At 40.3% G+C, this 11,034-nt stretch overlaps 1 protein-coding gene across 1 annotated transcript in view; it reads left to right on the top strand.

Annotated features, from left to right (window-relative positions):
- The window catches only part of cx43.4 (connexin 43.4), a 7,152-nt gene extending 1,918 nt beyond the window's left edge, over positions 1-5,234 (top strand). The window contains exons 2-3 of the mRNA XM_035677070.1: positions 3,242-4,421; positions 4,520-5,234. Of these exons, the coding sequence (XP_035532963.1) occupies positions 3,275-4,421; positions 4,520-4,533 (1,161 nt within the window). The 5' untranslated portion in view covers positions 3,242-3,274 and the 3' untranslated portion in view covers positions 4,534-5,234. The remainder of the gene's footprint in view (positions 1-3,241; positions 4,422-4,519) is intronic.
- The last annotated feature ends 5,800 nt before the right edge of the window (positions 5,235-11,034 follow it).

The raw sequence follows: 11,034 nt of genomic DNA on the forward strand, positions 1-11,034 counted from the left end.
ACAAACAAACAAACAAACAAGCTGTTGCTGAGTCATACTTTGATGAAATATGAGCTAGCTATGTGTATTATATACAGATTTTGTCATGCTGTGGGTTTTAATATTGGAAAAACACTGCAGTTCTCCTGTGACAGTTCAGGTTTCAACACTTTGTTTGCATTGTCAGCAAGAAAAGTAGCAAGTTGCTACCAGGAGCATTGAGACACAATGGCAGCGCATACACGGCAAATACAACCATGTGTCCGTCTTCAAACATAATGCCTGACTATTGAGATGAATACAGTGTTTTGTTCCAGATTTCAGGTTTTTCAGCGTGTCTGATTTGCTTAGCTTCTGTGCAGGGGTTAGAAAAACAATCGCAAACACTTGTATGTGAGGCAGTAGTTTTTCTTGGGGCATGTATGTCAGCTCTGATAGTAGCCAGAGGCAAATCCTAACTGCTAACCTAGATTACAAGAAGCGCTGTATGCTGCTGACTCCTGTTCTTCTGTCTCTGGCAGCTCGACAGCACAGCCATGTAGCTTACGGTTTAGGTAACTGATACGGACGGCCACTGGACACGGCCAACGCGAGACGCTACGGTAGCTCACAAACATCTGTATAAAACCTCTGTATAGTCGTTGAGTTGGTGGTGCTGCATGTTCTTCTGTTGGCATTTTCAGTTTGAAACCACATACCTTCGCTCAGTGGGTGTTATCTTGATGGGGAACTTTAAATTGACACACCGTGCTGTCATTGTCGTGCCATTCAGGTGTAACAGCAGGATGCAGGAGTGTGCAAAATGCACTGCAGAGAAAGCCACAGATGAAGAATGATGACAAGATAGTCACTTTGAGCAGGTGGTAAACCAAATTTGATTTAAATTGAAAAAACAGGAAACTTAAAGGGAACACATGTGGAGACAGAAATTTGTTTCACTGCAATACTAACGTTACTGGTGAAGACAGGACCATACATGCAATCCATCGAATAGCAGACAGTCTCCTGCTCTCCAATCTGTGTGGTGTGTGGTCAGTGCATGTGTGTGTGTGGTGTGTGTTGTGTGTTGTGTGTGAATAGATAGAATAGTGTGTGTGTAACATGTAAACACAGATTACAAGCAGAATTTGAACTCTTAAATCACCACAGACTAAAAATCAATGATTCACAGGATCTGATAGAGCAGCCACTGGATCAATCACGAGTGTGAGTTCTTATTCAAGTCTCTGTTAAAGCTAATCATTCTTGAGATTGTTGTTAGACTTGCAGAAGCACAATGGGACACTTGTGTTGCTTTTGTTAAAACTCTTCATTTACCTATGGATAGCTGCGTCCACATTTAACATCAAAGGCCATGTTCATACACTGCTCCCATTCACACCATGCGAGTTGCCCAATACAAACTCTTCTGTAGGATCTCTAGTGGAGTACTTTTGGGTGCGGTGTATCATCTTTAAAGGCTTGTCAGTGCTAATGTGTCTACGAATTGTTGGACAGTGCGTGGTCACTTTTCCCTTATTTGGTTGAGCCATTTTTCAGTTCCTGCTTTTTTTTTTTTTTTTTATCAAGTGTCCAGTTCAAGTTCATTGCAGATCTGGAATGTAAATAGTCTGATCCGTCACTGACTCATTTCAACGACAAACAGCCTACTTTAGTTCAGGTTATCTGCCGTCACATTTGGAAAATGTAATACAGAGTGTGTATATCTTAAGGTTGCTGGTCCTGTTGGTGAGTTGATTGGGTTTTGTGTCAATATTAGTGAAATCGTTTTCCTTTCCTATGAAATATTTTAGCAATGTACGACACAATTTGGTTTAAACATTAGATTTAGCTTTAAGTGGATGATCTATATCATTACAGTTTTTCTGTAGCCCCTAAGCTTTGTGTGACTGTGGAGTCTATTTAGTATATAAAGCTTTGTTACTTTAGGTTTTAGGTTCCCCCTTTCTTACCCGAAGGCACTGACCAGGCAGAACAAAAGATAGTACACACTACTAAGAACACATGCAACGAGCGTAGACACCAGGGAGAGGCAAGAATCATGAAATTTTACTCATCCGATAATTAGATACCTGCTTAATCTGGTGGTAATCTGTCCTATCTGCTGCTTTAGAGGGGGAATCTGCAAATTCCATGACGAGTGATTTCATGCACTCACTGGTTTTTAACCCCTGATTAAAGCAGCAAAAAAGTAAATTCTGAACAGGCCTGAAAGCAAGATGTTTAAATAATGAAATGGATCTGAAGGTGAGAGGTCTTACAAGTCACAATAAACACTCCTATCGTAGTTTACCTACTTACAAGTACAAGGTACAAGCCTGGTAGTTTATAGCAGCGGATAATTACTCAACAGAAGTTTGTTATGAGGTTGGTTGCAGCTGGTGTGAAACCACAGGAGTTCTTCATTGCCTCCTTTTAGGGTTTTCACTATTCACACTTTACTCTGTCAGATTATTTAACCACTACTTCCAGCAATTGAATGTGACGCAGGTTTTCAGTATATTTAAAAGGTTACGATGAGAATAGAATGATCGTATCCAGTTGAAGAGATACTGTGGCATTTTACATTTGGTGGACAATGGAAAGACAGCTTCCATCGGATCATATCTCAAACAGTGCCAATCACTAGTCCACAGCAAAAAAAGAGCAGAGGCGAGGAAATATTGCAATTTTGAAATGGTGGGGAAAGTGTGTTAATCCCGGTTAAGGTCACTGGTTTATAAATTATGGAATACAAGTCTGGATGTTTGCTGGTGCTTACAGACGTTCCAGTTTCTCATCAACCCGAATCGTCTCGGACACCAGAGCTCATGACATTTACATTTTTTCAGTGTGATATTCCTCAAGCACCCTTGTTGCTTTCTTGAAAGAACAATACTTCCTTTCAGTCTTTTAAACAGTAGTAGTCTGGTTGTGTTTGCATGATTTGGTGATAGCATCTACGGAGACCCTCTCAGGAATCTCTGCCTGAGCATGCCTTTGTCATTCATGGCTTCAAGGGTTGTTTTGGGACGTCTCAGCTTTGTAACAGTGACACAACAGCTCCACCATGTGGCTATCTAGTGCAACAACACAGGGAGTCCAGACAAGCAATTATAAAACGTGACATACAAAATTAATATTTTGCTGCACCTTCATGTGGCTTTGGCATATTGTTTGTGACAGTGAGACTTAATGTTCCCATTTGCTACTAAATCCTACCTTTCACATTTAAAATGATATATCTGAATTAAATGTTTGTCTCTTTTTTTTTTCTGCACAGGTTTGAGAGGTTCCCTCCTGTCCCAGAACCAAAATGAGCTGGAGTTTCCTTACACGTCTGTTGGATGAAATTTCCAACCACTCCACCTTTGTGGGCAAAATCTGGCTCACCCTCCTCATTGTGTTTCGCATCGTGCTGACAGCTGTCGGGGGCGAGTCTATCTACTATGATGAACAGAGTAAATTTGTGTGTAATACGGGGCAGCCTGGTTGTGAAAATGTGTGCTATGATGCCTTTGCGCCACTATCGCACATTCGCTTCTGGGTGTTTCAGGTGATTATGATCACCACCCCCACCATCCTGTACCTTGGCTTCGCTATGCATAAGATCGCCCGCATGGAGGACGATGACTATCGGCCCCGGGGCAGGAAAAGGATGCCGATAGTGAACCGCGGTGCCAACCGGGACTACGAGGAAGCAGAGGATAATGGGGTGGATGACCCGCTGATCCTGGAAGAGATCGAGCCAGAAAAGGAGAAGGAAGTCGTGGAGAAACCTAGCAAAAAGCATGATGGACGCCGTCGCATCAAGCGCGATGGTCTGATGAAGGTGTACGTGTTTCAGCTGCTGTCCCGCGCCATCTTTGAGGCCGCGTTCTTGTTTGGACAGTACGTCCTTTATGGGCTGGAAGTGGTACCGTCGTATGTATGCACGCGCTCTCCTTGCCCGCACACAGTGGATTGCTTCGTCTCCCGTCCCACAGAGAAAACAATCTTCCTGCTCATCATGTATGCCGTCAGCGCTTTGTGTCTGCTCTTCACCATGCTGGAGATCCTTCACCTTGGCATCAGCGGTATTCGAGACTGCTTTTGCGCACCACGGCCTCGGCCTCCCACCCCCCGTCACCCAGCTCTGGCCAGCCAGAGGTCTTCCATCTGCCGCCAGCCCTCTGCGCCTCCAGGCTACCACACAGCTCTGAAAAAGGACCCATCAGGAAAAATGGGCTTCAGGGATAACCTGGGAGACTCTGGTCGAGAGTCGTTTGGGGACGAGGCTTCATCACGAGAGCTGGAGAGGCTGCGTAGACACCTAAAACTGGCCCAGCAGCATCTGGATATGGCTTACCAGAATGGGGAGAGCAGCCCGTCACGCAGCAGCAGCCCAGAGTCCAACGGCACTGCAGTTGAGCAGAACAGACTGAATTTTGCCCAGGAGAAGCAGAGCAGTACGTGTGAGAAAGGTGAGGCTTCCTTTCAAAAGTTTGTATTTTGATTTTGATCTTTTTGTAAATCAATTCAAAATGATGTACTGACATTGGCACCATCTTTCTGTTCACAGGTCTCCGTGCATAGGTTTTCATCAGCCCAGCTGACACTACAGACTTAAACTCACATCAGGATCAGTTAGAAGACAAAAGGGAATCAAAGTGAGAGTGTGTGTGTGTGCGCGTGACATGAATTTGCTTGAGGTGGATGAAGTCAGCCCAAGCCTTCCAGTGTTATGGCCAGTCGTGGCCGAGCATGAAGTCGAACAAGGAGGAGACTGGTTGTCTCAACCTAGCAATACTTGAGACACCAGCCTGTCTGAAGATCCAAAGTGCTTACAAACTACCGTTGTGCAGCGGAACGGTTATGGTTAACATGTACTTCTCCCTCAGGGCAGCTATTGTGTTTTTAATATTTTTATTACGAGACTTAGAGCTATTAGTCATTTTTAAAAGTTTGTCCTCTGTTGGAAGTTCAGCGAGTGCATCTCAAGTTTGCCTTAGACCTAAACTGGAACTCTGTTTTATATCATTTTGATAAAGTAAGGCTAAGCCAGATGTAGTGCGTAAAACATGGTTAAACTGTAAGAATCATTTTTCTTTGTGAGGAAGTGAATCATTGAGTGAGTGCTCGTAAATGCAAACAAAAGTTCAATAGACAAGGCACTACTCATAAAAAAAGGTACTGGAGTTATTGTTATGCTGATGAAGACTTTTTAAGGTGTTAATTTACATACAAAGGTTTCTTCCAATTGTCTTGACAATGTTGGCACTGCACCAGTCAACATTCCCAAGCCTTGGTGCCTCAATGGTAACTGGAAAACACTTGGGGAGCCTTTGTCCAAAGGAATAAACAAACCTGGGTAATGCTTGAAAAAACATGTTACTCTTGATATTGTCTTGTATTGTTAATCGTTTAAACATGTTTTTGATACTGTTCTTTATTTTTGTATTAGTTTTGAGTATTGTGATATTGAAAAGAGGCTCTGTCACTGTGGCTTATTTTAACTTTAAAAGAATGAAATTCACTGCTGTCTTAGCTCCCCGAAGCCTGATTCAATCCATGGACTGACGCATTCTGAAAATGGCTTGGTACAATTTGAGTTCAAGTGCAACAATTATTATTATTTTTATTTTTTTTTTGAAACACTGAATCTCAACCTACAGCTTAGTTTATCCACACATCTTCTTCGACCAGCAAACGCTTCCCCTTTCCCGTATGGACCTAAATTCAATTGTATCTGTTGGTTAAATAAGGGATAATCGTGTCTGTCACGTTCCATGTCTGAAAGTGCTGATTTTTGGATTAGTGTTATCACTGTTCCAGAGTCGAGATGAGGGTTGTAAACCATGTAATCATTTCAATGTGAATTCAATGCCTTGAATGCGCTCTACTAAGATGCCATCTTTTGTATTCTGAAACATACCCACAGTGCCATTAATGCCAACTCAAATATTGTCATCTCAAGTTATTTTTGAGCAATACTTTTTGTACTTTTTATACGTTTTGTATTGATAGTACTTTGTGGTTAGTTTTTAAAATAAAATTTTTACAACAAATGTCCAGTGGTTTCAATCTGCTTAAATTACTTGCTTTAAACAGCAAACTTGTCCTCAAATAGTTATTCTGTTCAAATGTTTAGGTGAGTGCAACATCACATGTAGTGGGAATAGTCAGTTAATGTCTAATGTCTAATACCATTTATTTTATAGACATGCATAGAAAGAAATTATTGTATAGGTTGTACAAGTGAATATCTTTATTAAGCTAAGGCAGAGTATTTCTTTACTAACCCCTAGCCCTACTTAAAGAGGATGATGCTGGATCAGTTAACAAGTAATCTTAGGTGTGTTTTGGCACTTATTCAGCTGAACTGGTAATAATAAAAGGTTTAAAGGGCAACTGCGTAAATTGAACTAAGCATAGGTTCAGCCAAACTGCAGTTGACCTGGATAAAATGATCATTGATTGCAGTTACGCACCAACACTCAATGCTGAGGTAATATTCAGAATTAGCACTAAAACTATGAGGGTCGGTGGACTTTTGTATCAGCTTGTACTTTAATACAAAACTACATCTGTATACAATACATCACTTAATCTACTTCATTATCAATAATATGTAAAATATACATATAATGTAGGCAAGTGAACTGACAAACTTAGACGTTGTCCTTGCAGGCATTGGACTTGTGGTGGTGCATTAGTTAATAAATGTATACTATGAAGTGACTATGCCAGTTTGTCAGATAATAAGTAACCCTTTTCTTGACATTAACCATGAATTAAAGCATATGTCTTTCAAATGTAATTAGGAAAGGTTACATTAGTCTGACTATATAATAGTGTTTCCTTCATTGGATCATCAATGGTGATTTTGTTCCAGGCATCACACCATAAACCACAGCTAAAGTAATGACTGAGCTGCAGCCCCCAAAATGTGCAACCCCAAATTCTATTCAGTATTAAGTAATAGAACATACATGATTATTGAGTAACATAACAGATGTCTGACTTATGCAAGTCTGTATTTCATGAATTTTGTAATGTCTTGTGTAGTGCAGATCAGTAACAGCACTTCTCATTGCAGGAATAAAAGTGTTTAAACAACTATCTGACAATGTCTGTCAAAAAGTCCGAACACTTTGTGCTGCAGTCTGTGGACATGGATGTGAGAAAGATCTGTCATGCATTTGAAAGCAAGTCATAAAATATTTCACTGGATTAGGTTATTAGACATAGTTTTATGTGATACTTGATCAAAGTGGAAGCTATGTCACTGGTGTGAGTGTATTCCTACTGCTGTAACCAGAAACTATTTGGTTTGCTTTATTTGTGTTTTGCTTTTCAATATATGCTGGAGTGCTACCACAGATAGATTGTTTGTGATTCACTGTGGCTCACTGTGTGCATGATACAGTTACAGGGGATCTGTTATAGTAGCAAATCAAATAATGTGGATCATGAGCAAATTGTAGATTTTTTAAATCATGAACTTAGACTTCAGAAAAGCAGTAACATATTAAATATGTTATTGGATAAATGAAAAAAAAGACATTTGTTGAATGAGTTTACAAGAATTTAGCTGTTATAGCCTGCAATGAAGGTCTTAAGTATTTGATATCCAACTTTATTAACATGCAGGAAATGTTTTAAAATAGTGTTTATGAATATGATTCTGAGATATTCACTGATACAGTTCAGTGAATGTTGGACTTCCATTACAACTCTACAAATTTGCAATTAGAATTTCCACTTCATGTTTATAGATTAAACATATTTTTCCTGGAATCTTTTCTTGTCTTAAAGAAGCAATATGATGAACAAATAAGTCCAAACATTGCAACAATCATTAGAGCAAATGTGGTGTTAAGTCCGGTCGCAGCATCACCGGTAGAGAGATTCATACCCAGGAAGCTCACAGTGTTGTCAGAGGGAAGGGGCGTCACCGGCGCACTTGTTCCTATAGAAAAGACACGCAGGTTAAAGCAACATTATGTAACTCTTCTACCTTAAAATAACAGCTTCAAAATCATCGTGTCTTGTGTTGTGGCACTTGCTTGATGTTCGGCTGTGTTTAAAATGTTGTTTACTCGCTTTGCTTAATAGAAACTATTTTTCAATATATGCCGGAGTGCTACCACAAATGAAGGATATATTGTTTGGGATTCACTGTGGCTCACATTGCATGATACAGTTACAGGGGGTCTGTCATAGTAGCAATAACGTGGATCGTGAGCAAATTGTAGATTTTTTAAATCATGAACTTACCTTCAGGTACAGGGTTCAAGCACTCATGGGGTCCCAAGGCGGGGTCTGGGAATCCATTGCAGGTGATGATGGTGGAGTAGCGGTTAACAGAAGTCTTGGCCACTCGAGGCAGTTTAGAGTCTGAGTGATTGACATAGAAAAGGCCAAATCTCTCTGAAAAGCCAGTGGCCCACTCAAGGTTGTCCATCAGTGACCAAGCTGTGTAGCCACGGATATCCACATTATCTAGCAAGTAAGCTGTGAGGAGAAAATTAACACCTTTAGCAATACAAATACACACAAAATTCTTGTTTTATGCTGGTTTTAACATGAAGGTACTGTATCTGTGATACAGCAGCATTATTATGAACCATCATACTGTATCCAGAGTTATTTTACACAAGATATTATCAAATTGTTTTTATAACTTTGGAAAATATTCTCTATTAAAAAATAAGAATAATGTTGTGGTTTGATACCTTTTAGCACCTGGTTGATGTATTTTTCATAGTAGTAGCTCCTGTGAGTATCATTTAGGTCAATAGGCCCACGCTCTGACATGCCATTTTCTGTGATGATAATAGGTGGATTTCCATACTCCTCCTTAATGAAGTTTAATATCCTCCTGAATCCAAACGGTGAGACCTTCAGCCAAGATGAACCTGAATCCAGCCAGGTACGATCAGCAATTGTTCCTGCCCCCCTGAGTAGATCAAATCAATGAAATGGTTTTCTTTCACAAAATAAAGCACACAATGAAGTAGAAACATAATTTTGAGTTCATCATGTGATAAATGATTTGCTTCTTCTACTTGGTTACTGTTTTGTACTTGCTTACCTATCAGCATCATAGTGCTGAAGCTTTCCATAGTCCACAGGGAATGCCAGAACAGTGGTGTAATGGTTGAACCCAAAATAATCATAGGTACCCTTAATCCTCTTAATCTCCTCAGGAGTGAACTCAGGCAGCCTGGAGGGGTTATATTGAACTAATTAATTTTTCTGATAAATGTAAAACAATTTTCCATTATTTCTCTTTCAGGTTTTGATGTTTTTGTAGTACCGAGATTTTGACAGCCCAGCAGCCAAGCTTCGCTCTTGAATGATTGTCTTCATCATGTTGCTGTAGTCTCCATTAAATACGGGATGGGCAAACCAGCCAATGTAGAACTACACAAGGAGACAGATCTTAACTCCAACTATTGCTCTACATGTCTATTGCAAAATGTGAAAGGAATGAGCAGACAAAAGAAGATTCTGCAAACAATAAGACACAAATGTATTTCCAGTGTATTTCCTGTGTACCTGCACCACACGTTTTGCAGCATCAATGTCCTCCTGCTTATAGGGATTTCTGGGTTCTGACCAGTCAGAGTTGATGGTGATGGAGATAATTCCTTTCTGTTTGGCCCTGTACTTGTCATTATAGAGATGCCAGGCCTCAGCATGAGCTTTAAGCAAGCTGTGACCCACAATGTAGGGCAGAGTGCCTGGTCGGAAACTGATCCCTGGACACATACAAGGAGTAATAGACACATTTTATAGTTGTTTAGCTATATGGTTTTTGTCAATGTGGTTTAGAAGGATAAGGTTAAGGACCGGTTTACTCAACAACTAGTGAATGACAAAATAATGAATGGAATTGCAATATTATTTTGATAAAATTGCAGAGCATTAGGTAAAAGCATACCTGGTGCAGCTGCTCCGTAGCCATGGCCTACATTGGCTACATTGTACGGCTCATTAATGGTGATCCAGAATTTCACTTTGTGGCCAAGACGACTAAAAATGAGGTCAGCATAATCCCTGAATTTGAAAATGATAGTATCATTCTCCCAGCCCCCAATATCCTGCAGAGCTTGTGGGAGGTCCCAGTGGTAGAGAGTGATCTGAAAGCAAAGGAAAACCAGTTAATTTTTTAACCAAATTTACCAAGTTTCCATTACAAATTGTTTTAAGATGCTGGCAAAAATTACACATACATGAGGTTGGATATTTGCAGCAAGTAGTGCATCCACCAGTCTGTGGTAATAGTTGAGTCCAGCCTCATTAATGTGCTTGGTAGTGCCATCAGGAAGCACTCTCGGCCAGGATATGGAGAAACGGTAATGGGTCACCTTGAGTTGCTTCAATATAGCAACGTCCTCTTCTACTTTATGGTAACTGTTGCAGGCTATGTCCCCATTGTCATCATTGAACACTCGGAGAGGAGTGTGAGCAAACTTGTCCCAGATGCTGAGACCTTTTCCATCTGCTCTCCATCCCCCTTCAATCTGTAGATAGTAAATGTAAAACAGAGATTTAAATGGGCAAAAAAAGAGGGCAAAAGCAATTCCCTGATCCAGCTATAATGAAGTAGCTTCACAAAAAGTTACCTGGTATGATGCCGTTGCAGTACTCCAAATAAAATCTTTGCGGAAATGTCCATAAAGTTGCTTCTCATCATCTGGTGTAGGGAAACCATTGTCTTTTATAATTTGGTAATAGAAATGAGCTGAGTACTTGGGTGTCCTTGGGCGGTTTGGGTTAGTGAAGTCCACGTGGTGTAACCCAAATCCAACTTTGTACCCATTAAGCCACTCAAAAGAATCCATGAGAGATGTTGCTATGTATCCTTTCACCTTCACACCATCAAGGTCATAGGCTGTTATTAAAACATACACACAGAAATTAATGATCAACACTAAAAATCATCAAACAGTCATGAAAATCATTCATATTTGTCGTAATAAATGTATTTGTGTGCACCTTTAAAAGCCTCATCAATATAGGTCTTGAAATAAAACACTCTGGCAGAATCATCCCAAGTTGTCTTAATGTCTGTAGCTACTCCATTCT

Source organism: Morone saxatilis, unplaced genomic scaffold (genome assembly GCF_004916995.1).
Source record: "Morone saxatilis isolate NCDOM2014 unplaced genomic scaffold, NCSU_SB_2.0 Contig5, whole genome shotgun sequence".
In the NCBI taxonomy this organism is placed as follows: domain Eukaryota; kingdom Metazoa; phylum Chordata; class Actinopteri; family Moronidae; genus Morone; species Morone saxatilis.